This window comes from Thamnophis sirtalis, unplaced genomic scaffold (assembly GCF_051295495.1).
Source record: "Thamnophis sirtalis isolate CommonGarterSnake01/CBP01778 unplaced genomic scaffold, rThaSir2_p1.2 scaffold_12, whole genome shotgun sequence".
NCBI lineage: Eukaryota > Metazoa > Chordata > Lepidosauria > Squamata > Natricidae > Thamnophis > Thamnophis sirtalis.
The window spans coordinates 50,550,884-50,578,050 of NW_028261392.1; the positions used below are offsets into that span (position 1 = coordinate 50,550,884).

Here is a 27,167-nt window from a genome sequence, read left to right on the forward strand (position 1 = left end):
AGGGAAAGAAGAGGGAGAAGTAAAGAGGGAGTGAGAGGGGAATGTAAGGAGGGTGAGATGGAGGGAGGGGGAGATGTCTGAGGGGGAAGGGAAGTAGAAGAGGGGAATGCTGGAGGGGAGAAATGAAAGTTGGAGGGGGAGAAGAAAGGGTGTATGGGGGATTGAAGTGTCATGTTGGTTTTTTTTTTATGGTGGATTTTTTCCTTTTTTTTGTTTTTTGTTACGCTCAGTATATAAGTGATTGTCTAAAATGAAAATGAAAATGAAATAAATAAAATGTATATATAAAAAAATAATAATAATAAAAAACAACCTCCAGATCGAATTCCAGTATTTTTAAAATACCTTTTCAATGCTACATCTTCACTTTGAGAGTGCAATATTCTTTTCCTGTTTTCTTTAAAAAAAAATCTCTTCTTAAATATTCTGATTTTTTAAAATGTGCTTATTTCACCACTAGCCAATATTTCCAATATGCTTCCCCCTTGAATTTCATGGGGTTGCTTTTCAATAAAAAAAAATATTTTCCTACCAGGTTCGCAAGCCACTCACTTTCTCTACTCTGCACAGTCTTAGGTTTTCAGGCTGTCTTTGGCATCATGGCAGCTATGTTTGCTGCCACTGCTCCCTATCATCAGCTGAGGGGGCTTTCCTAGCCAGGCTGGGGAGATGCAGCTCCCCTCTACCTGCTAGGCGATCCCCCTTGCTTTGCCACTCCTCCAGAGTGGCTATGGTCCAAATTTGGACCCTCCAATAAGGAGAGGTTGAAGCTGGCCGCAGAGTTCATGGACCACACTTCCGATGGTGCTGGAAGTACCAGAGTGGGCCTCCTCTGACCCACATATTTTGCCCTCCTGCATACACCATGAGCAATGTGCCCAAGGAGAGGGAGCACAGCAGCAGCAGCCTTGAGGAGGAAGTAAGCACAACTGGGCCTCAGGAAGCAGGGTTGGGCTGGTCCCAGTGCCCTGGAAGCTTGAGAGCCAGGCTGGGTGTTTGTCCTCCACTGCCCAGGGCTCTGGGCAGCCTGTGCTGCTGTCCAAGGGTCTTCTGCATGGCTTGAGAGGGATGGTGAGACTCCTCTGGTGGACAAGGGTTTGCTGCTCGCCCTGGTCTTGCCTTCCACTGCTGGAGACAATGGATTCCCCCAGACCTGACTGGGCCACCACAGGCAGCCTCCAACACGAGCAATATTGAGCTGGCCACACCCACCCCATTCTTGCAAGATCAACCAGAACCCTGATGTGGCCCTCAATGAAATCGAGTTTGACACCCCTGATGTAGAACAACATGAAGGAACATTTCATCATATTTGGTGAGTGTATAAAATAGCTAGAAAGTTTTGTATACAAATACATACCATGTTTTCTTAAAATATATCCTGTCCTGAAAATAAGCCCTAGCCTGGTATTTTTGGGGGTACCCCAATATAAGTCCTAGTGAAGGGTGTGGGCGTGGCCAGCACAGGAGGCAGCCCTTCCCCGGTCACCTCATGGCTGTTTGGCCCCTTAATTCAGCCCACGGATTATTTGTCAAAATGGCTCCATCCCAAGTCTTTAGCATATCCAAGGATTGCAACACTGAAGGTTCAAAATGGAGTCTTTTTGGTGAATGGCAGGAAAATGGGGCGGGGGATTTTCCTACTTGTTGTCCTTTCCTCACTTTGTGCTGAGCTTGAGAAAAGGACAGGCAGGAAAATCCTCCACTCCATTTTCCTGCCGTTCACCAAAAAGGCTCCATTCTGAGCCTTCAGCATATCCTAGGACCCGGCAAGGCTGGTTGTAGCATTGCGTATGTGAGCGACGGCACCACTGTGAAGTTCAACATACCAGCGCAGCCTCTTGCAGTAGGATGCCAGCTGTGTTGGTGTAATGAAGCTTGCGGCGATGCTGTCATTCATGGGTGCAACGCTACAACAAGCCTTACAGGGTTCTACTCAAGAGGCTGTGTCAGTATGACAAAGCTCATGGTGGTGCTGCTGCTCCTGCGCATGGCTCGCTCGAGTTGTGAACAGCCTGGAGATTTGGTCATTCTTTACGTGGCCGAAATGACTGCAGAATCCCTGGTTTTCAAGTCTGGTGACGCCTAGCATTTGGGCTCCAGTGAGTTCTTCTCCCAGGCGGCGATGGTGCATCCATGGCACATTTGGCTCACCGACTCTGACTCGATCCTGGCCACCAATTTTCGGGGGGGGGGGTGGAGCCCAGCTGGCTTCATGCGGGAGATGAGGCACTGTGAGGGAGCCTATTTCTTGCATTGGCCAGGTGGGAGTCACCCATGCAGAGGCCGGGCCTTGGGGTGCCACCCTGAGTAGGCTCTGAGCTGGAGGCAAGGTAGGGTCAGTCCGCTTACCTATTGCCCTCCAGTGTTTCTCATCAAATGTATCTATATGTATGTGTGTTTTAGGGAGAGAGAGAGGGAGGGAGGGAGGGAGGGAGGAAGAGAGGGGGGAGGGACAGAGAGAGAAACAGTGGAGAGGAAACCCTTTTAAATAACATTGCCTGAAATTCTTGTTACTCCCCTTGTTTTTCTTTCTCTCTCTGACACACACACAGAAATTTGATTGCTTGAAAGGGAAAGGTTGCAGTTTGCTTCTACCATAAGCACACACTTCCCACAATCTTCCCAAATTGTTCTTTTCTCAAGCAGCAGCATCTGGGTAGAGGCGAAGAGGAGCCAATTCCAACAGGCCACATAGCTTTGTGTCTCACTGGCCCTCACTGCCTCAGCTGATCCACAAGTCAGGGTTAAGGGGCTGAGTAGCCATGAGGTGACCGTGCTCCTGCACCTCAAAAAAAATAAGAACTCCCCCAAAATAAGCCTGACTACTTATTTTTAAGCCTAAAAGAAAATAAGACCCGGTCTTATTTTGGGGAAAACATGGTACATTAATTCAGAGGCTCCTAAAGATAAATATACAATTGAAACTGGATGCTTTTCTTTTGGGATGGATGGACAAACATTTTGGGAAAAAGTCATGATACTTTGTTTTTTATATAAAATTTCATATACAGTATAATTTTTATATATAATTTCAGCATTGTTTGTACATCTGATAACTAATTTCCAATTTTCCAATTTAATAAAATTTGTATGCCGCCCACTCCCTAGGGACTCTGGGCGGCTTACAGACAGATAAAAAACATTTAAAATTTAAAAATAAAGGTACATAATTAAAATTGCACATCATCCATTCAGTGTAGGTGGGGCTGGACATTGATCAACAGCCCCAGGCCTGCTGGAACAGCCAGGTCTTGATGGCTTTACGGAAGGCCGGAAGAGTGGTAAGGGTCCGGATCTCTATGGGTAGATCGTTCCACAGGGCTGGTGCAGCTACAGAGAAGGCTCTCCCCCGGGGAGTCGCCAGCCAGCATTGTCGGGTCGACGGCACCCGGAGGAGGCCCAACCTGTGAAATCTAGTTGGTCGTTGGGAGACCGCAGGAGGCGGTCTCTCAGGTAGCCAGGTCCAAACCATGTAGGGCTTTAAAAGTAACGACTAGCACCTTGAAGTGCGTTCGGAGACCAATAGGGAGCCAGTGCAGCTCGCGGAGGATGGATGTAACATGGGTGTATCTAGGTACACCCAATATCGCTCCCACAGCTGCATTCTGAACCAACTGCAGTCTTTGAACACTCTTCAGGGGCAGCCCCATGTAGACCGCGTTACAGTAATCCAGTCTTGAGGTGATGAGGCATGAGTAACCATTCAAAGTGCCTCCCGGTCCAGATAGGGCCGCAACTGGTGCACCAGGCGAACCTGGCCAAAAGCCCCCCTGGTCACAGCTGACAGATGGTGTTCTAACGTCAGCTGTGGGTCCAGGAGGACACCTAAATTGCGGCCCCTCTCTGAGGGGTGTATAATTTCACCCCCCAGCCTAAGAGGTGGAATGTCTGGACTGTCCTTGGGAGGCACCATCAATAGCCAAAGGTTATATGCATGAAGGTGGAAACTTTTGAAAATTACCTTCAATGGAACAATGGTTGGTGAAGAAGATGGACCTTGCATCAGGGATGGGTTTCAAAAAAATTACTACTGGTTCTGTGGCCATGGTTAGATGGGAGCATGTGACTGAGTGGGCATGACCAACTTGACATCACTCATGTACACGCCCACTCAGTCATATGCCCCCACCTACCCATGCCCGCAGAACCGCCCAAAACTCTGTTTTGCCACAAACAGTATGGTGGGGTGGGGATGGGGTGGGCTGCGAGATGACATCTTACCAGAGACTGGCAACTCTGGATCTTGCGGCTTTTGGGGGCAGAGGTTTTTTAAAAAAACCTCTCCAGATAAGCTTGAAAACGTCTGAGGTTGCTTTGGAAGGGGGAAGTTGGGCAGTATTCCCCCCCCTGCCCAGGTGCCTGCAGCCTTGGAGCCTGCAGCCTTGGGGCAACCCCTGGCCTTGCACAGTAAAGAAAAAATTCTCATGACTGCGAGGCAATTAACAACTTCTCACACTCGTGAGAAAAAGGTCCAGGGGAGGGTAGGAAAGCTGCAAGATCCAGAACTGCCAGTCTCTGGTAAGATGTGCATCTTGTGGCCCACCCCACCCCATCCCCTGCCCCACCTGCCACCCCCAAGGTGCTCCCCACTGCCAGTATCTCTCAGCCATTGTGTGCAGGGAAAACCCTTGCACAGTAAAGAAAAAGTTCCCAAGAGCATGAGAATTTGTTAATTGCCTTGCACTCATGAGGTTTTCTTTACTGTGCAAGGTGGAGAGAGCGAGGAAAGAGGCGGAGGAATTGCGGGGGGTTGACCCAGCTGACCAGGAGGTAGGGGTGAAACCGGGGATGCCCAGAGGACCCTCGGGTATGTATCCAGCACAGCATGCACTCAGGAGGTGGGGGTGAACTCCAGGAAGCCTCCCAGAAGGTTTGTGCCCATTGTGATCCTCCCCTGCGGAATGGCAGCCCCAAGCTGCTGGAGCAAAATAGGGCTGACATGGGGAACCTCTTGCATGTTGCACCCCCTTCCCAGGCTTTGCCCATGCCTCTGTGCCGTTTTTGGGTGCCCAGCTTACTGTACTGTCCATCCCGTCCCCACTGTGGCTGCAACATTGGCTGCTAGGCCAGTGGGGAGGGGGGGCAGCTGGAAAGCTTTGCAGCCACATGGTTATGTCCGACGGACGCAAGTGGGAGAGTAACTGGTGACCAGGAACCAGTTGGGGGTGTCTGGCCAGCCTGCCACTATTACTTGTTCTAAAAGCCAGACCCATTTTTACTACCAGTTCTACTGAACCGGTCCGAACCAGTAGGAACCCACCTCATACTTGCAGATATGGCTAAATTTATTTCCTTGATTAGAGAAAAGGCAACATTTACATTTATTGGTGACCAGAAACCCTTAGATGAAGATGAAAAACTAATAAGATGGTAAGAATATATTGAATAACTTTTTGAGGACACTAGGGATGATATGATATGGGAAGCATAACAACTGGACAACCATCTTTATGGAGAAGGTTGAACATGCAATAGAAATACCAAAATAAGGAAAAGGCACAGGTCCTGTTGATATTCCAATATAAATCTTAAAATGCTGGAAGACAATGGGATTTTTTTTTACTGCAGCTCTTCAATTGAATATATGAAACAGGAAAGATACCAAATGATTGACTAAAGTCAACTTTTGTGAGAATCCCCCCAAAATAAATGCAAAGAAGTGTACTGAATACAGAACAGCTTAATGAGTCATGCCCTGAAAATATTCCTGAGAATAATTTACACAAGAATATACAAAAAGATTGAGTAGTGTCTAAGTAACATGCTATTAGGTTTCAGAAACAATTTTGGTACATGAAATGCCCTATTCAGCATTCAAGTTCTTGCAGAATGTTATACAGATGTCAATCATAGTGTTTACATGTGCTTCATTGATTTTGAAAAAGCATTTGATAAATCATACAGCAAACCATTACAAATCCTGAAACAAGTGAGACTAAATGACAAAGACATCTGAATCATAAAGAATCTATATTGGCATCAGGTAGCAAGTGTGAGACTCAGATGATGCAGATATATGAAGAAGGGTGAGACAGGGCTATATTCTGTCTCTGCTGTTGTTTAATATCTACTCTGAATAAAGCATTAGAAAACATTGGTGCTGGCCTCAAAGTAAATGGTATTCAGATCAACAATTTAAGATATGCTGGTGACAGAGTTCTGCTTGCCAGTAAGCATGAAGACCTTCACTCATCAACAGAGTTACAAAAATATTTGAAAAATATGGCTTGAACCTTAACACTTCAAAAACCAAGATCATGGTCGTAAGCAAAAAACCCATTAATTTACCACCGATAACTTTGGAAAGAATACCACTAGAAAAAGTTCTAATTTACAAGAAAGCTGGAACATGACAACTGAAGTAAAAACAAGGATAGAAAAAGCTCGAACAGCATTCTTGAAAATGAAAAAGATTTCCTGTGGTCACGACATAAGCCTAAGATTGAAAATCAGGCTTGTCAGATGCTACAGTTTTTTTTTATCCTACTCTATGGAGTGGAGGGTTGGTCTCCGACAGAAAGCCACTTGAAGAGACTAGAAGCATTTGAAATGTGCATTTACAGGTGAGTAGATAATGCGTATACCTTTTTTAAATGAAAATTATCAGTACTTTTGAACAGTGATGTCATCAAAGTAAACAAACCCACATGCTGATTACATCACCAGATCATGCCCCTAAGCAGAAGTCACGTGCACAGTCCCCACCCTCCAGATATGACATGCATAGCCCTCCTCCCCAGATGAGATGTGCATAATTGACCCCATGTGGTGCAGGACTCACAAGGTCATAACCCTAACCGGATATGTTGTATTGGCCTAAGCCCATCATGATAAGTATGAGTAGCCCTAACAGATAAGGGGTGGTGCAATACCCTAGCCCTATTTTTTCAGATAAGACGTGTTGAACCTAAGTCCATCAAGAAAGATTATTTATTTCTAGGCAGTTTTAAAAACATTTCCTCAAAGGCAAGAGAAAAAACACAGCCCATTAAAACCCAGCAACTGGTTTTTACCTTTGAAAAATCTAAAAACACATATTTTGCCAATTGCACCCTCAAATCCTCATGTAACCATTTGAAGCCCACATACAGGAAAAGACAAGGGTTAGGGTTAGGGTTAGGAATATTAACAGGAATTAAAATGTTCACAAGAAGCAAGTAGCCAGGCAGCATGTAGAGGTTAAGCCTTGTTCAGGCATGCCTGGGACATGCCCAGGCATGTCATAGCCACCCCCCCACCCCCTGTGATTCTGGGCATGCACAAGAGGCATGCCAGGGATATTCCTGGGCATGTCACCCCCCACCCCCATGATTCTGGGCATGTGCAAGGTTCAAGGACTTGTCATTACAAGGGCTGGGTAGTTTCTACAGGTAGTCCTTAATTCCAGCAGTCTCTTGAAGATGGCAACCTCAGATGGAGATTTATTTGATGTAAATTTGACCCTCAAACCTCCCAAGCATGAATGTAGAATAAGAAAAAGATCTGAGCGGACTTCCTGGGTGGAGCCTGCTGTTGGTGGCAGCAAAAAACCAGCTGCCTCCGAATTCCTGGCTACGTACCTGTTTAGAGGTTCTTCCATCTGACGTCTTAACAGGTTTTCTTACCCTTCAGGCAAGAAGGAAAGAAGAAATAGTTTTGCTGGCAAATGCTCTTCTATTTTTGCAGCTTTTGTGCTTGCAGAGAGGGGGGCTAGCCCAAAGCAGAACGACCTCCGTGCTGGGAACTTCAAACTGCCTTGTGCGGAACAAAGTAGGTCTCCCCCACTCAGTTCAAAGTTTTGATTGATTTAATCTTATCACGAGCTGGATCCGTTTGCGTGGACAATAATTGTTTATCAAGATTTTAGCTTCTTTTCTTTTTCTCCTCTGAAAATCTATTTACTTAGAGGCTTTTAAAATGGCGCCGAGCAGGCTGGTTTCTCCGGTAATAATGAATACTTTTTGTTAATTGTCACAAGAATTCAAAATTTCAAAGGAGCATGCTTATCACTTGTTTTACAATCGGCCAGCAGAAGCTTTTTAATTAGTTTCATTTTTACAAGACTTTCACTCCCTCATTAATCTTGCTTATCTGGAAGTTAAATGGTGATGAATCTGCTGAACTGTCTTGTTACAATGTTTACTCACTGAAAGTTTTGCCAAGCCTCAAATTTCAAAGTAAAGGGAGAAATTCAGCTTCTTTACTTAAAGCTGCTTAAAGCTGCATAGTCAGAAAGCAGAGTTTTATTAATTGCAGGAAGATAAACTTTGAAATGGCTTCAAAACTAAATATTAATTTGAAGTCGTCACCCTCTATTCCCAGGGGCACATCCCCAGTGCTTGGCACAAGGCTGCAGCCTCCGCTTCCTATGCCCCCTGCTGGGGATGTGTTAACGAAAGAATTTTTCCTGAGCAAACTAAGCGTGGCTCTTAATGCACAGACAATTAAAATGGAAGATAAGCTTAGAGATCATAGAGAGGTGATAAAGCAGGAGAGAAAAGAGGAAATAAAAGAAATGAAAGAAGAAATCAAAAGTGAAATAAAAGGACTTAAACAGGAGTTGTATGAGAAAATCGATGCCAGGGTTGTTAAAATTAAAGAAGAAATGCTGAGACTTGTAACTGTACTGACAGAACATGTTTCTGGAATTGAAGATAGTCTAGAGGATCTTAATGACGCCAATACCAACTTGACATTGAAAACAGAGGTGGTGGAAAAAAAAGTGGAAAATGCTGAAAAAGAAATTATGATACAGTATCGACAAATGGAGTTCGCATTAAGAGTAAGGGGGCTGCGTGAGGAGAAACAGGAGAACCTGAAACAGATCCTATCAGAAGCTTTTGACCGCCTGATGGGAAGACCAGGGACCAACCTTGACTGGCAAATCGACAAAGCTTATCGCGTTAACTCTTGGCTGGCAAAGCAGAAGCAGCTTCCTTGAGACATCGTTATATACTTCACTACAAGAGAGCTTAGAAATATGGTACTACAAGCGTCTTATAACACTAAGCTTCAAATTGGCGGTCAAGACCTGATTGTTTTGAAAGAGATACCACCTCAAATGTTAAGAGCCAGGAGAGACTACGCTTTTTTGGTCGAAGAACTCAGAAATCGTCAGATACAGTATAGATGGGATGCACCATTTGGCATTATATTTACATTTGATAGGCAAAGATATCGCCTCAACTCTGTATGGAAAGCCCGAGATTTTTATTATAATATATTGAAGGCTGGATACCCTGCACCATCGGGACCTGGAGAAAGACCACAAGAAGGACAAAATAGACAGCAAACTACACAATCACCAGATAAGATGGAGCATCTCTCTCTTCTAGAAGCGCAAGGTGTTATGGAACAAAGACCTAGCCGCATTACTAGACGAATGGAGAAACAAGCTAAAAAGCAACAATATCAACAATCACCGGCCATCGATCAAGGAACTACAATAACAAGTCTGGAAGCAGTGGGAGGAGCTAGGCCTAAGATTAAACAGGCCATGCAGGAAGCTCTAAAAATGCTTCAGCCAACCAAAGATGACAACTAAGATTTTAACATGGAATGTCAATGGACTGAATTCTCCACAGAAGAGAAAGAAAATATTTCACTATCTCAAACAGTTTAAGAATGATGTAATTTGTTTGCAAGAAACTCATATCAAGTCAACTGATCAAAAATATTTGATTAACTCAAAACTTGGTCAACATTTTGTAGCTTCCGCTATGGAAAAGAAGAATGGTATAGTTGTATACTTAAGAAAAGATATGAAAGCTGAATTAATGGAAGCAGATCCCTTCGGAAGATATATTGCTTTAGACCTAATCCTAGAAGGAAAAAAGACATTACTTTTGGGAATTTATGCCCCCAATCAACAGCAAGATAGATTCTATAGAAATCTTCATGCTAAATTAGTACAGTGGGACTATAGTTCCTGTATACTATTGGGTGATTGGAATGGAGTGATAGACACTAAGAGAGATAAGAAGACTTCCCGCCTAAATACTAAGATGCGAGCAAAGTTACCCAAACCTTTCTTTGACATCATGGATGACTTTGAATTGAGAGATATTTGGCGAGAAAGAAATGCAGAGGAATATGACTTCACTTTCTTCTCTGACAGGCATCAATCCCTTTCAAGGATTGATTTTATACTAACCACTAATGATTTGCTTTCTAGGGTCAAGAAGACAAAGATTGCGGCTAGGGTCCTTTCGGACCATAACCCAGTTTGGATGGAGTTGGGAAGGGTAGTGCAGGCAAGAAGGTCTTGGAGATTGAATGAAAACTTATTTAGATATGAAAAGTATATTAATGATTGTAAAAAATTGCTATCTGAATATTTTGTTTTGAATATGAATAAGGGTACATCTATGGAATTCGTATGGGATGCAAGCAAAGCGTATATGAGAGGAGTGCTGATGAATATAAATAAAACACATAGAAATAAACAAGGGTTAAAACGAACAGAACTGGAAGAGGAAATTAAGGGAAAAGAGTTGGAGTTAACAATGAACCCAGGCGATACAAAGGTTAAGGAAGCTATTAACATATTAAAATCTCAATTTGACATGTTGATCTCTGACCAGGTAGCCACTAATTTATTATATGCAAAACACAATACCTTTTGTAATGCAAACAAACCTGGCAGATGGTTAGCTTATCAGATTAGGAAAAAAAGGAAAACTCAAAATATATCTAAACTGATTTACAGAGGGAAGGAGGTCTTTCAACAGGAAGAGATTCAAAAGGCATTTTGGGAATTTTTTACAGAACTGTATAAAGGGGATAAAATTAATGGTTTAGATATAGACAAATATTTAGATAAAGAGAAAATACCTTCAGTTAGAGAAGAGCACATGCAAAAATTGAATCAACCAATAACCTCGGGGGAAATCTTGCAGGTAATTAAGCAATTAAAGTTAGGGAAAGCACCAGGTACAGATGGTTTGACAGCGGTTTACTATAAAAATTTACAGTTAGAAATGGTAGAACCTCTTAGAGAATTATTTAATATGATTCAAATGGAAGGTAAAGTGCCTCCATCTTGGAAGACAGCGTTTATATCTTTGATACCCAAAGAAGATCAAGATACTACCCAACCCAAAAATTATAGACCTATTTCATTACTGAATGTAGATTATAAAATTTTTACTAAAATATTAGCAAATAGGTTAATGTTGGTTATTCAACAATTGATACACACGGACCAAACAGGTTTTATACAGGGGAGACAGATGAAAAGTAATATCAGATTAATTATTAATGCATTAGAATATTTGGGAAAGAACAACCAGATCCCTGCTGCGTTTATATTTTTGGATGCTGAGAAGGCCTTTGATCGAGTTAACTGGCAATTTCTGTTGAAGATATTGCAAAAAATGCAGATAGGAGATAATTTTTTACAGTCAATTAAAGCAATATACCAAGAGCAAACAGCACAAATCATAGTCAATGGAAGTTTAACAGACTTTTTTCAAATTGGAAAAGGTACAAGACAGGGCTGTCCTTTGTCCCCATTATTGTTTATTATAACTTTGGAAGTATTGTTGAATAAAATACGGGGCTTGGATGGTTTAAAAGGGATCAAGATTAGGCAGCAAGAATATAGAGTCTGCGCTTTTGCGGATGATTTGGTCATAATATTGGAACAACTGCAGGAATCCAGTATGGTCTTAATGAATACGATTAATCAATATGGTCAAGTGTCTGGTTTTAAAATAAATTTAGGAAAAACAAGAATATTAGCTATAAATATGAATACTAAACAAAAGGAAGAATTAGGAGTAATGCTAGGATGTGAGGTAGTTAAAAAATTCAAATATCTTGGAGTTAACATCTTAACTTCAAATGGGAAATTATATAAGCATAATTATGAACCACTTTGGCATAGTATACAGACAGAGATGAAAAAATGGGAGAAATTGCACTTATCTTTGTTGGATAGGATAGTGGCAGTGAAAATGAATATCTTACCAAAATTTTTATTTCTTTTCCAAATGTTACCTATACTTAAAAAAGATGCGAATCTTTTTGCCAGTAGAGCAAAAAGGCAACAAAAGAAGGAGCAGGGGCACAAAAGATCAGCTCCTAATTGATAAAATATTAGAAAATTGTAAGAACATAAAAACGAACTTGAATATGGTCTGGATTGATTACAAAAAGGCATTTGACTCACTGCCACATAGTTGGATCATAAAATGCTGTAGTAGACAATCCTGCAAGGGATTCCATCCAACTTAGCCTAAGACCTGGGAGGGAAATATAATATTCCACCTCTTTTAAAATTAAGAATAAAGAATATTTCATTCTGGGAAGGGTAGGGGCTCTCCTACAGTAACAACCACCATCTTGAATAGAATACTGAAGCACACTGGTAATCAGTGCAGCTCACGAAGTAAGGGCTTCACATGAACATGCCAGGCCACTGCCTGTGCTGCTGAATTCTTCACTGAAGTTTTAGTGTGGTACTCAAGGACAGCTTCATACAGAGCAATTACAAGACAGATTGATATGCATACCTACATGTTTCCAGTTTCCACCCAGTACACATCCCCAAATTGATCATCTATACACAGGGTCCACCCTAAAACTAAATATGTTTGAACCTATTTGAAAGAAATGCTGAACTGACAGATTTGTGCCAGGCATTCAGGAGACCTAACTACCTATGCACCCAATAATCAATAGCACTGGTCATAGTTCAAGCCACTCAAACACACAATTAGCAAATTATAGCCCAAACTGAATAATGACACTGCACTTTCTTAGGTACCAGATGGTAAGCCCATACTTGCAGATAAACACTCAAACTGAAGCAGATTCTCACAAGCAACAACAAACAATAGGATAATTCTAACATGAAAACCAGACATTACAGCAAACTCAGATATTTTCTTCGCCCCATTATCTACCCAATAGCACCACTGCAGTTCCCAACAAGTATACAGACAAGATGAGAAGAACCTACGGGGGATCTCAGAGACTATTTTAGAAAAGCAGGACTTTATCAGGCCATTTTAATGATGTTTTAAAATTATTTAAATAATGACTGTTATATTTTATAATAAGTGTTTTTATTTTGTGGATTTGATTGTTGTACATTGCCCAGAGCCACTTCTGGTAAGATGAGTGGCTGTATAAATTTGATTAATAAATTCAGCAAAAGGTTGTAAAACTTAAAATACATCAAAAGATTTCAGGCAATCTCAGGTCTCAACAAAGGGAATGGGGTTTAAAACGATATAGTGTTTTTTCTCTCCCATGTAACTTGCATAATTCAACCTATCTTCCATACACTGTCCTAGTCTTCCCCCAAATAACCCCAATTTAAATCCTATATTAGTCTATCCATTCTGTGCAAATGATAAAGTGAACTGCAGTACACCTTTTAATAACATTTGTTAGGCCAAAGAGATACTAGTAGAATCAGATTTTTTTTATTGACTGAATCAGTCAGTGATGTATGGAGATAAGAAAACTTTAACTGACATGACAATATAATGTGAATGGGTTCCAAAAGAATCAAAAACTCTGATCTTTCCACCAAGATTGTTTCTCAACGACTGGGGCTACTCAAGTTCATGATTGTAACATTGTTGGGATCATAGTCAAAAGGATTGGGATGGGGTGCATTCTTACCACAGAACGAATGCTGTGTTATATAGGTGCCTTTTTGCAATTCACGGATCCAGGAAATCAAACAAGATTGAATTTGAAACCCCAAACGTCCCGCGTTAAATTGACGCTAGGCATACATTTCACAAGTAAACATGATAAATGTTTAGTCTATAAGGACGAGACCAGAACTGTACATATATTTTTTAAGTAAGCTACGGCAGTTGTGGAGTGTGTAGAATAAGGAAAGAACACTGTTGACTCCTAAGTATAACATAAAAGGCTAATAGCGCCAACTTGTCTTCAGTTGATCGTCCCAAGAACCTCGGAAATTGAGTTGAATCATGGGAATTCTGGGAGTTGAAGTCCACAAGTCTTTAAAGGTCCATAGCTCCATTCTTTGATAATCTACGCTAATAAATTTGCTTTCCGTGTGCCACGAGTGTCTTTGTTTCCAGTGCAATAAATTTACACAGTTTTCCCTCCTATACCCTACCTATACGCTGTCGCGAGGAGGGGGCTTCAAGCCTTCTAGCCGCCTGTCCCGCTTCTATATTTTCCTGATATTAAATACATAGTGAGAAATTACGCAGGTGAGATTTTTCTTCCGAACCCGGCCACTAGTGAAACGCAAGGGTGCTTTTCAAAAAGCAACTGGACTTCCACTGAAGAAGCTTCTTGGATGAGAAGCGAAACGTCTTCAAGGAAAAAAACCAAGAAAGTCCAGATGCCTTTTGAAAAACCACCTTGGGCACAACCGTGACCTGGTTGACTGAGAATCTCCACAGACACTTAGTGAAACCTTAGTGAGCATTAAAAAGCTTTCTCGAGAAAAATGAAAACCCAGGAGTGCAAGTAGGGGGAAAAGATGTGTGCTTGGATTTTGAATAGAGAATTATGATCTGAACAAAACGTAAAAACAAAGACTTCCGCTGTTCTTCAAGCAATCTGTTAATCCCCCAGTATTTACATTAAAAGGAAGTCGTCTATCAACTGCAAAGTAGAACCTGAAGTTAATACCAAGAACCAAACGCTAACGCACTAGGTTTCTCCCGGTGCTTTTTCCGGAAGTCTCCTTCTCAGGAAATGCGGTTGCTTCACCCTAGTTCCGAGGAACATTTTGTTCCGGGCCGTAAACTTTGAATCGCCGGCTTGGTCGCCGTGGTCACTTTTGTTTTGCTTTGCTGCCGTCGCTATGATTCCAATGCCCCTGGTGGTCTGCGTGCTCGGGGGTTGGTGCTCCATATACATAGCCGACACGGTACTGAAGGTAAGACGGGAGCGTTTCCCTTTCTTAGGCCCTTGTGTGGGAAATCTGTGGGCGATACGTTCCTCTAGTCTTCAGAGTAGGAAGAGGAGCGGCCACGAACCTTTTCCCCATTCTACGCAACTCTCGCTCGCTTTGCCCACCTTGCCTCGCCTGCAAGGCCTGACCTGTTAGCGGTTTTCGAGGGGAAATTACACGTTTCATTTATTCAATAGTTGCTCCCACCCTGCACCTCTAACATCTTAAGTTTTATTTTAAGAGGTGCAGAGTAAGACCGAGACGCGATTGGTTCCCTTATTGAGAACTTGTCTGTCTTAGGTAATTTATAGGCGCGGGGATGGGCCAGAAATAATGCTGGTTAGGCTGCCTCAACTGCCCAAGGAAAAAGGATCTAACCTATACAGGGCTGCTTTTTTATGTGCGGCTTTGTGAGTGTGGGAGCCACTTTTTGTACAGGTAGTCCTGGACTTATGGCCACAATTGAGCCCACAATTTCTGTTGCTAAGTGAGACATTTGTTAAGTGAATTTTGCCCTGTTTTACGACTGTTCTTGCCACCATTGTTAAGTGAATCAGTGCAGTAATTAGGTTCATAACATGGTTGTTAAATGAATATAGATTCCCCATTGACTTTGCTTGTCAGAAGTTCCAAAGGTGAACATATAACCCTGTGGTACTGCCCTTGATATAAATGAGTCAGTTGTCAAGCATTTGAAGTTTGATCATGTGACCTTGGGGATGATGCAAAGGTTGTAAGTGTGAAAAATGGTCACAAGTCACTTTTCGCAGTGCCATTGTAATTTCAAACGGCCACTAAACAAACTGTTGTAAGTCTAGGACTACCTATACTTTGTTACATGATCACTGTAACCTTTCCAGAGATCTGGCATCAGACAAGCAAAGTCAATGGGGGAAGCCTAATCCATTTAATGGCTACATGATTCATCTAACAACTGCAGTGATTTACTTAACCGTGGCAGAAAAAGTAGTAAAAGCCACTTAACTGCCTTATTTAAGAATGGAAACCGTGGGCTCAATTCTGGTCAAAAGTTTGTATTCAGAATGAATTAGGCATATGCTTTCAGTTTGGAAGTGCATCTCTTCAACTTCTGTTGTCAGAATCCTGGTTCTTCTCATTTAATCATCTTTGATTTTGTTTAAAATGAAGTTAAGAACTTGCAGTTTTACTTCAGATATTCATCTCAGTAAGCATGTTGGGTGCATTGTTTTCATTGCTATTACAGGAATCTACTGCTGCAATTTCTTTCAAAATAGCAAGTCTTTTCCAGAGGTTTTATATGCATTCCAGAAATTCTTTTTGATAAATAACACATTGTTGATGCTTTACATTAAGGTATCCAACCTTGACAACTTTAAAATTTGTGGACTTCAAGTCCCAGAATTCCCTGGCCGCCCCTGCTTTATATCCAATCCTGCTTTATATCCAAAGAACAGCTGAAAATCGTCAAAAATATAACAGGTTGAATAAGACAGTCCAAATTCTGCCTCTCCAGTGTGAAATCTTGATTATTACCATTATGCTTACAGCAGTTCTGTTGATACTTGGCAAGTTCTTGCCTCTCCTGACATTTTATATTGAAACATAAGAGAGAAAACCAGCTTTCAGCATCATCTTCATTTCGTGTCTATAAACTCCATATGGATCCATATATTTTTTAAGGAAATAAAAATGGTGGATGGCTTGGCTCAGTACTTACTTGAGAAGAATATGTATCTTTCAGGAACAGGATAAACAAGCAGGAGTGGAGGAACAAGAGAAAGAGGCAAATAATGTTCTGCTATATTGGTATCTTGTATATATAGATAGGGAAGCTATTTTGTGAATGAATCACTTGCTCTTAATAGCCATTTTGCTGGAATGTCCATCATATTCTCAATATACTAGATGTTGGCTTGCTAGCCCTCATTAGTTACGGACTCATTTTCCAAAAGTAAAAGAAAACATGAGATATTTATGCAATCATACTTCTAATATGCAAAGTTCTTGAGTTCTTTTTTAATTTTACTATAATTACCTTATCTTACAGTCATCTTCTCTGAAAGAGCCTTATGAGGAATGGCTTGTATCCTATGGACTGTCAGTCTCTCCATTCCATGTGCGATGGCAGACAACTTTTTTAAACCGCCTTTTCTACACATGGGGAAGATGGAAGCCAAGATTTCTTTATCTCTGGTATGGTTTGAGAAATATCATTTAGGCATCTATGAGACAATTATTGGAAATTCTTCCTTCCAATCCTTCCTATCAAAATGGTTACTGTTCTGAAATTGATTGTTTACATGACAGCTAAATAGGATGCCCTTTTGTTTTGGTGTTAAGTATTATTTTTTGTACAATGAATGCATGCTTCTGGTGTAGGAAATTGGGAGCCGTTAAGTATTTGAATTTGCCATGTGTGCTTACCAAGTTGGATATGATACTAATTTATAACAATATTTACATGCTTGTTTCAGGTTTAACATAGGGATGGTTTTTGGCATAGCAGCTATGTTTGGTTCCATGGTTCTGCTTGGGAAAACATTGACACAGACTCTGTCACAAATGTTAACTGAAAACCCTGCAAGTCAAAGTGATCAAATGCTGCAGGTTGTGGTGAGTTTTATTTCTATATTTATAATATAGAACTAGTTATGAAAGAAAACTTAAAATCAGTATATCTTACAAGAAATCATTCAGACTTTTGCTATGCTGATGTGTCTTAATATTTATTTTTATATTGGAAGATTTCTGGGGCTACTTTCCCAGAAGTAACCCAAAGGTAACCTAAAGTAGCTATGATACATGTAGGCAGAAACCAATGTTCAGGAAAAGGGGAAAAACACAACACCTGGATGCTGTACATTTATTGCAGGGATACAACTTTTAGTTACAGCTCAAAATGCTGGATTTGACCTGTAAAAACCTATAAGGTTTGTCACCTAGATACTTACAGAACTGCCTTTTCTAAATAGAATTGACTCATTACTCTGCTTTTTTCCTGGGGAAAGTTATCACTTATTCTCCATGTTAGCCAAAAACAAGAAGTGTTTTTCTGTTGTGGCATTCACCACAACAAATTTACTTCCTCTCATCAAATTGGTGTTCCAGATAATGTTAAAAATGGAGCTTTTCCAAAGGGCTTTTAATATGCAAATTGTCATCTTTTTATATTGTTTTATTTTGGTTTACTGTGTTTTTTACTACTTTGATGTTAAATATAATTACATTTCATTAAAACATTTTTAATTTTTTCCTGTTTTAATGTATTACCATTGTCATCTTATAAAAATGAGCAAACTGAATGAAAGCCTGCTTAAAGTTTCAGTTTTTCAGCTGAGATCAAATTGGCTCTCACTATATAACTGTAGTCCAGACTTGGCAATGAATATAATATTAAATGCAGTTAGGTTTGTATTTATAAATGAGAGCTGAACTCCATGTTGAATTAAGTATGGCATGTAAAAACATAATATTTATGGAGAGGTGAAAGCCCTTCCCCTCCCTATGTTGTATTTTTATTAATATGTTCTTAATATTTTATTTGCAATAAGCAATCAAATAATATCAAGATAAAATTATATTAGCACATTAAAATAAAAATATATGCCTTTTAACGTGTTTTGCATTCACTTGATCTATGTACAAATTCATTCTACCTGTAGATAACTATCCAAAATAGTTATACTGAATGTAATGGATTTTGAATAGCACTTTTAAAAATTGATTTATACCATCAAGTCAGCGTTGACTGCTTACACCCATATAGCTTCTTTCCAGAATGAAGCACTTTAACATATCTTAAATAGACTGTACCAATCTGGTGCCCTCTGTGTGTTCTGCCTGGCCATATGTGAAGATAGGCTGAACTAAAGTTGAAAATGTGTGGAGGGCACAACAGTTGGAAAAGTCTGATTTAGGTTGATTTATTTTCTGTTTTAAAAACATAAAAAGAGGTAAATGTATATGGAGACACTCAGGTCCTGGTTGTCTTTTTCAAAAGGCAACTAGATTTGTTTTTTTCCTTGAAAATGTTTCACTTCCTATCCAAGAAACTTCATCAGTTCTTCAGATTGAGAAGGGAAACGTTTTCAAGGAAAAAAATAAAGAAAAGTTCAGTTGTCTTTTGAAAAAACACCTTTGAGACAAATGAAGTATGTTATTGCCTTTCTTCACTGATCCTTGTGATTTGGAATTAGGGGTTCTTCAACCAGGATAGTATGTAAATATGACCAGATTATATCTGGTTATAATTTTCCTCTTTTGTGTCTTACTTTTTTTCATGAAATTGAGTTCTTTATAAGAGCACTGGAAAATCTGTAGTAGTTTTTAGGGCAGCTGTGAATGCAGGAAGACCAATCACTGCATCTCTTGCTGCCTTGTATCTTGTTATGTTTTTGAAAACAGGTACCGGGTGTAAACCTTCCCATCAGCCAGCTGTCCTATTTCTTCACAGCAATCCTCATCAGTGGTGTTATACATGAAGTTGGTCATGGAGTGGCAGCTATTAGGTAATGTAATCCACATTTTGACTTTGTAATCAGAAATATACCATTTGCTAGAAGCCTTAATTTCTATGATTTTTTAATTTCTCATGTTTACATATACAGGTAGTCCTCAAGTTACGAATATAATGGAGCCTGCCAATTACATTTGTAACCTGAGGATTTATAGCAGGGGTGGGTTGCTGCCGGTCCCCGCCGGTTCTCGGGAGCCAGTTGGTCACCGGACCCGGAAGTAAGCCTGCCCCGCCCCCGGCCCTGTATACTCGTCCTGGCCAGATGGTATTTCGTCCCTTCTGTCTCCCCGTTGCTCAGAAAAGCAACTTCAGGAAGGTCCTTTGCTAGCAGGCAGTTTCTAGGATGCCTACCGCCACCAAAGGACCTTCCCTCCCCTGGCCTGCCCCTTCCTCCCACTCGCCCGCCAGCAGAAGCCTTCTGGGAGGTTTTGGCTGGCAGGCACGCAGAGGGAGGGAGGGGAATCCATGCAGAGGTAGGAAATCGCATGGATTCCCCACCCCCTTCATTGGAAACGAGGCGGCTGTCAGAGGAGGGAGCAGCGCATGCCCATTGGCTTGTCCAATGAATCCCCTCCTGTTAATAATTCTTCTATTTGAACAAGCTATGTGGGGCCCACTCCCTTGCGTTGCCGCCTCGTTTCCAATGGGGGGAGGAAGAAATCCATCTTTTCCATCCATCTCCATGGATCCCACCCCCATTGGAAATGAGGGCAGCTGTGAAAGACAAGGCAGTGCAACTCTTGTGTCGTGTTCAAACAGCAAATGGAACAGGAGAGGAGTTTCATACGGAGCTTTTTAAACAGCCTCTCCTGTTAATTCTTCTGTTTGAACAAGCCGCAGGGGGTGTGCTCCCTTGCTTTGACAGCCGCCACGTTTCCAATTGGGGCGGGGGAGAAAAAAACCATCTTTTCTGTCCTTCTCCATGGATTCCACCCCCCCCCCCCCCATTGGAAACCAGGCAGCTGTGAAAGACAAGGCAGTGCACCCCTTGTGTCGTGTTCAAACAGCAAATGGAACAGGAGAGGAGTTCCATACGGGGCTTTTTAAACAGCTTTGACAGCTGCCATGTTTTTTCTCTCCATGGATCCCCCCAATTGGAAACGAGGGGGCTGTGAAAGACAAGGGTTTTCACCCTGCATGGCTGTTCAGGCAGCAAAACAAGGAATAGGAGAGAAGTTCCACACGAGGCTTTTTAAACAGCCAAACTCCCCTCCTGTTCCTCAGGCAGGCCGGATCGGGAGCGCACACCAGGCTGTTGCTTCTCCTGCCGCTGCTGCTGTCGGTGTGACTCTTGTGAGGGGAAAAAATAATAATAATAAAAGGCTCCCGCCATGGAGCAACCCACCCCGCTCCCCCGCCCGGCAGATCTTTTTTCCCTTTAGCTTGGCTCTTCTTCACCCACCAAAGTGCTACCCCCACTTGGCTGTCCTTGCTGTCGCCACTCCCCCTCTGCGTGCCCAGCCGACGGCCTGAGGGGGAGCGAGTGATGACGCCGCAGGGTAGCTGGCGGCAGCTACTGCTCCTGGGCTCACTGTGCATAGCGGGCAGCGCCCCGACTCCCCCACCACTGCCTCAGCAGCAGCAACTCCTGCCCGCAGAACCGAGGCGGTTCTCTCCCCCTTTTCCCCGCCCCACAGCTCGCCATTGTTGTCTCCTCTTTGTCTTCTTCCTTCATTTCTTCTTCTGACTCCTCCCTTTCCTGGCCGTCTTGTTTTTTACTCATCATCCCTCATATGGTATTTTCCATTTTTTCCATAATCGCTTTAAATTCTTTCTTCGTGGTATCTTTTATGCTTTGAAAAAGTTAACACCATCTCCTTTGAAATTCCATCCATTTCTGCCTTACAAGGCATTTGTTTTTTTTTTTAATTCAAATTTTGTCCAGCAGTCCAAGAACTATTTATTCAGTCCTTAAGTTTCCCTTCAAGGAATGCACTAGTCCCAGTTCTTTATATCCCATGAATAAACAGTTTCATTAAAAAAAACCCAAAAATTATCCAAAGACTCTTTGCATCCACTTTACAAGTTCAATCTTCTAGTATAACATTTAAGGGTCCCTTTAGTTGAAAAAAAACCTTCCTTATTATCATATTTGGGTCTCCAAAAGTCTTAGGGTATTTAAAAAATAATTTAAAAAATAACCCAATAGATATTTTCACAATTTTTCATGTAGGTCTTCCAGGTGCTTTGGAAAATAGGTTGACCCCCCCCTCCTCTCTGTGACAGCCCTTCAAATATTGGAACATTGCTATCATGTCTCCTCTGGTTCATCTCTTCACTAAACTAGCCATGCCCAGTTCCTGTAATTGTTGTTCATATGTTTTAGCCTCTAGTCCCCTAATCATCTTCGTTGGTCTTCACTTTTGTCTGTTGCAACACACTATTTGCTCTTATTTAATTGGTTGTCCACTAAGACTCCAAGATCTCTCTCACAGTTATTGCTATTAAGGCTGGTTTCTCCCAGTCTATATGTGTACTTTTGGTTTTTCTTGCATTTTCTTTACTTTTTTCTTGCATTTTCTTTACTTTTCTCTACATTGAATTTCATTTTGATAGATAGGACCCAGTGTTCAAGTCTGTCAAGATCCATCTAGATCTTGAGCCTATCTAGGGAATTGGCTATTCCTGCTACCTTAGTATCATCTGTAAATTTGGTAATGCCCCAACAGGCCCTTGTCCCACCTTCCGACAGAGAATTAATCTCGACAATGGCAGAAGGGATGAATGAGGGGGAAGCTGCAGGGTGGATAGCGGAGCTCCACGATGTGGTGGCTCCTAAGTTAAGAGTTGCAACTGGGTTCCTTCCCTCGGGGGGGGGGGGTTGCAATAAAATGCTACCGTTGCTGTCAACCTAAGAAAGCTGATCCCCAACCTACGGAGATGAAATGTCCAACTGATGGGGAAACCCCTTCCACTTCAGAGGAAAATAGTGTAGATGACCCAATGGTGAGTGCACATGTCTGTCGCTTCGCCATTAAAGCCGAGCTCCAAGTACTCAAAATGGGGGTGGAAGGGGAGTTGAGGTAGTTGTGGATACTGGCTGCACCCAATGCTTAATCAGCATGTCGATTGTAGAGCAACTAGACATATGCACAAGACTTCTAGCCCATCCAATTCGGTTTCAGTAGGTGGATGGAATGCTAAATGGGGGGACCCCAGCCATGCTAATGACTGAACTGGTAAAGTTACAGATAGGCCATCACTTTGAGTTTCTCAGATTCATTGTGGCCCCAAAGATGCAGGAATTAAGTATCTTGGGGCTTGCATGGCTGGACAAGTGTAAACCTACAATAAAGTCGGAGAACGGCGTTCTGAAATTGTCTATTGGCATTGGGCCGTTACCACCTGTGCAGCCAGAGGGCCACCCTGGGATGAGCAAACCCAATAAAGCACACCACCCAGAGCCTGCAGCCCCTACTGCAGAGGCAAAAAAAAACCCAGGATCTAGCAAGTGCCAAAAGAATACTGGGACTTGGCAGGAGTTTTCAGTGAGGAAGATTGCAACTATCTTCCCACTCATCGGCCCACCGATTGTGCAATATAATTCGTAACCTGGGGCTAGCCTACCAAAATCAAAAATGTACTCCATGTCTCCCAAAGAGATGGTAGAATTGAGGAAGTACATTGACGTCAATTTGAAGCAGGGCTTTATTGAATCAGCGAAGTTGAAAGTAGCGACTGCAGTGCTCTTCAAAGAGAAGAAAGATGACGGTGTTTGTCTCTGTATTGGTATGTGGGAGTTCAACGCCATATGCGTGAAGAACACCTACCCCCTCCCCCTCATAAAAATACATTGAATCACTTGGCTAAAGGCAAGGTGTTCACCAAACTGGACTAGAGAGAGGCATATTACTGCATACGAATCAGAGAGGGAGATGAATGGAAGACCACTTTTAACTGCCCCCTTGGCTGTTTTCAATTCAAAGTTATGCCATTTTGGCTACAAGGGGCTCCTGCAATCTTCTTTCAGTACATAAATGAGGTGCTACATGAGCACCTGTACGGCGGAGTGCTCGTCTATCTTGATGACATTTTGATCTTTTCTGAAACCCTAGAAGAGCATGTGAAACTAATACGACAAGTCCTGGAAAAACTTCTAGCCACCAAGCTATATGTAAAGTTGCCAGTGTGAGTTCCACAAAACCTCACTAGATTACTTTGGCTATCGCATCTCCAATGAGGCGGTGGAGATGGATCCAGGAAAAGTGAAAGCTGTGTTAAACTGGAAACCTCCAAGTACTTGCAGACAGCTACAAACCTTTCTTGGATTTGCCAATTTCTACAGGCAATTCATTCTGGCTTTTTCAGATATTGCCCTCTCATTGACTGAGCTATTAAAAACGGGCCCTTCCCCGGCAAAGCCAAAAGCAAACCAATTCCTAAAGTGGACACTGGACTGTCAAAAAGCATTACTACAGAACAGCAATTCATAATCCAGACGGATGCCAGTGATGTAGCGGTAGTGGCAGTGCTACTGCAAAAGAATAAGGAAGGGCACTTCTTGCCATGTGCTTACAACTCCAAAAAACTCACCACTACTGAAAGGAGGTGGGCCATTTGGGAGAAAGAAGCGTATGCAGTCAGGTGGGCCCTACTCACTTGGAGACATTTCCTGGAAGGAGGAAATGTGCCGTTCGAAGTCTGGACTGACCATAAAAGCCTCAAAGCTCTCAAAAGCCCTTGAAGACTGTCCCCAAAGCATGTTCCCTGGGCACAATACTTCTGAAGGTTCAAATTCGAACTGAAGCACATCCCTGCAGGGAAGAACTTGTTGGCGGATGCCTTGTCAAGAAAACCAGTATGACAGTAAGAAGGAAGAAGTGGTTCACCCCTCTTCTTCCCACCAAAAGGTGGCCCAAGTCCACCAGAGGCCAGATTAACTGGCCACCTACCCAATGAAATCGGCATTGCCAGCAGACAATCAGCAATGACAGCAAGGACATCCTGACAATGAGGGATGGCTTAACCTGGAAATGATCCATACTGTACGTTCCCGCAAACTTGAGGCTGGAAATACTACAGTGAAGCCACAACATGAAATTAGGAGGCCACTTTGGATTCTTAAAAACGCTCCACCTTGCCAGGCGTCAATTTTCAACAATCAGCCATCTATTAATACACTGTAAATTTCTCAAAAACATTGGACCAATTTTATTTTATCCCTATTACACAAATATGTTGGAAACTTGTATAAGCACCTTGTGAAGTTCCTCTTAGAAGATTTGAAACTATCATACAATCAGTAGCTAGGCTTTGTGTTAACTCAATGGAAAGTTGGAGAAGGCATACTTTTATTTACTTTCTTTTCTTCAGTTTCATCATCTTGTGGTTTAATCAGTGGTGAGATATGACTGGTACGCCCCGGTACGAGCGTACCGGTGCCTGCTGGGAGCACCAGGTACTGTTCTGCTCCGGTGCTCCGGAGGGCCCACCCGCCCACCTGCCCTCCTTACCTGTATTTGAGCTGATTGGGGCTTACGCGCACAGAGCATACTGCGCTTGCGCAACACTCCACTAAGCAGCTGGAGTGTCACAGGCGGTAAGTACGCATGCGCACGCTGCACGCATACTGTGCGTGTGCATATGGTAGACACCCGGCACCGTTGCACCGTACTGGTTGCAATGGAATCCAGAACCCAACACTGGGTTTAATACACATTAAAGTTATATTGTTAAAGTACTAGCCCTGTAGGTTTTGTTACTTATATTGTGTTTTGATCTTATGGATTATAGACAATGTTAAAATATTATGCTCTTGAGAGTCAGTCTGATCTTAGTTATACCTCTAGCATTATAATATACTCTACACTATTTCATTTTACTGCTTGAGAAGTTTCGGGGCCAGGATGATAACTTTGTACTTTTTCTTTTTTCTTTTTGTTTATTTTTCTTGGCCACAATTCAAATGAAAATTTCTTGGGGGGAAAACTAAATAGTAATAACAATAGCACTTGACTTATATACTGCTTCACAGGGCTTTACAGCCCTCTCTAAGAGGTTTACTGATTCAGCATATTGCCCCCAACAATCTGAGTCCTCATTTTACCCACCTTGGAAGGATGGAAGGCTGAGTCAACCTTGAGCTGGTGAGAATCAAACTGCCGAACTGCAGTCAGCAGAGGTAGCCTGCAGCATTCTAACCACTGTGCCACCACAAGGCTCATCTGATTCTGATTTCTATAGTCTGTTCATTTATTTTATTTGTCAAATTTAGGTACTGACCATCTCAGAGAGATGCTCACAGTGACTTGTTGCTCATATTACCTATTATTGTATCACTTTGTCAATTAGTACTTTTGTGTTTCTGGTATACCTAGTAGATCACTTTCAAAATTCAACATACTGAACTCCTGCTGTTTGTATTCTTGTGTTAAAAATGATGGCTGTTCTTATGTTCTTAGTGCTAATGCTAGTTTTGATCAAAAATCAGAGGCTGCCCCATTATCTTTCAAAATATTCGTATAGTATCTGTGAAATACTGTAGCAGCAGTTCAGTTAGTAGTGTTCTGGTATGTTGTAAAATTTTATCTGTTCGGAGATAAATTGGAAGGAAAACCAGTTCTTTTGTGGGAAAGCAAACGCTATTGCTTTAGAGACCATATATGATGAATAATTACCTTCTGGGCCAACAGTACAAACCAATTTCACTGATTGCCATGATAACACAGGGTGACTGATAAGGAAAGATTTAACCTGAAACTATAAACTAAACCCTCATTGTCCTTCAATTATCTATATGTCTGCTACTCTAGCTTTAGACTGCTTATTTTTATTTCATTGAACAGATCTGTAATATTGTGCTGGTTAGACACTGAATAACAGATTTTTTAAAAACCTTTCCTAGCATCTTTGATCCATAGTTGGTTATGTACTGTACCCCTATTATAGTCAGATAATTGAAGTAAAGCACACTGAATACTTAGAATTAAATTACATTAACTGCTATTCAGAATATGCTTATTACTATTATTTATTCTGAAATACCAGTACATTCTTCTTAGGTTAATGGCAATTCATCTCTATAACTATAGTAGTAGACATAGAAAATAAAATTCCATGCAAATACAGTGAAGCATGTTGATCTGTTTGGTTAAAATATTTTATTCAATCTTTTTAAAAAAAATTATTTCTTTTTAGAGAGCAAGTCCGGTTTAATGGCTTTGGAATTTTTATATTTATTGTCTATCCTGGAGCATTTGTTGACCTATTCACTACTCACTTACAACTAATATCTCCCATTCAGCAGCTAAGAATATTTTGTGCAGGTAAGTCAATTGGGATTACTAGTGCAATATATTTTATATTATAGCTAAAAGCATGGGTATTGCTAGTCATATTGAGCATATCCTGCAAATTCTACAGGGCTAATCAGGCTTTTGCATCATATTAAACATACTTAACATTTCTTAGAACTTGAGAGATGATTTTGCAATATGGAATATTCCAATTCTTCATTTTCCATTTTTTGTATATTCAAATATATTTTTGTAACTTTTAAAATTTGTTGAAAACATTGAATTGTCTAGCCTCTGTAAAAACATTCTCCAACATGTTCAAAGTTATTGAGGTTTTCAGGCTGCTGAAGCCAAACAGAAACATACCAAATGCTTGAGCTCTGTATATTACTGCTATTCAGATATTTTGGATAAATTAGTCTCTCTTGGTAATTTCTTTTAATGAGATATTACTTACTTGTTCCAATGTGTCAATTTATTTCTGATTAAACCCCAAATATATATCATGCATTTGATTACCATGACAGCTGTTTTGTGCTCTTCATATTCAACCTTT

General features: G+C 41.5%; 1 protein-coding gene across 1 annotated transcript in view; it reads left to right on the top strand.

The window, feature by feature from the left end:
* The first annotated feature begins 13,753 nt into the window (after nt 1-13,753).
* The window catches only part of MBTPS2 (membrane bound transcription factor peptidase, site 2), a 32,218-nt gene continuing 18,804 nt past the window's right edge, over nt 13,754-27,167 (top strand). Inside the window, exons 1-5 of the mRNA XM_014067152.2 lie at nt 13,754-14,863; nt 16,908-17,053; nt 17,335-17,473; nt 19,265-19,368; nt 26,514-26,641. Of these exons, the coding sequence (XP_013922627.2) occupies nt 14,789-14,863; nt 16,908-17,053; nt 17,335-17,473; nt 19,265-19,368; nt 26,514-26,641 (592 nt within the window). The 5' untranslated portion in view covers nt 13,754-14,788. The remainder of the gene's footprint in view (nt 14,864-16,907; nt 17,054-17,334; nt 17,474-19,264; nt 19,369-26,513; nt 26,642-27,167) is intronic.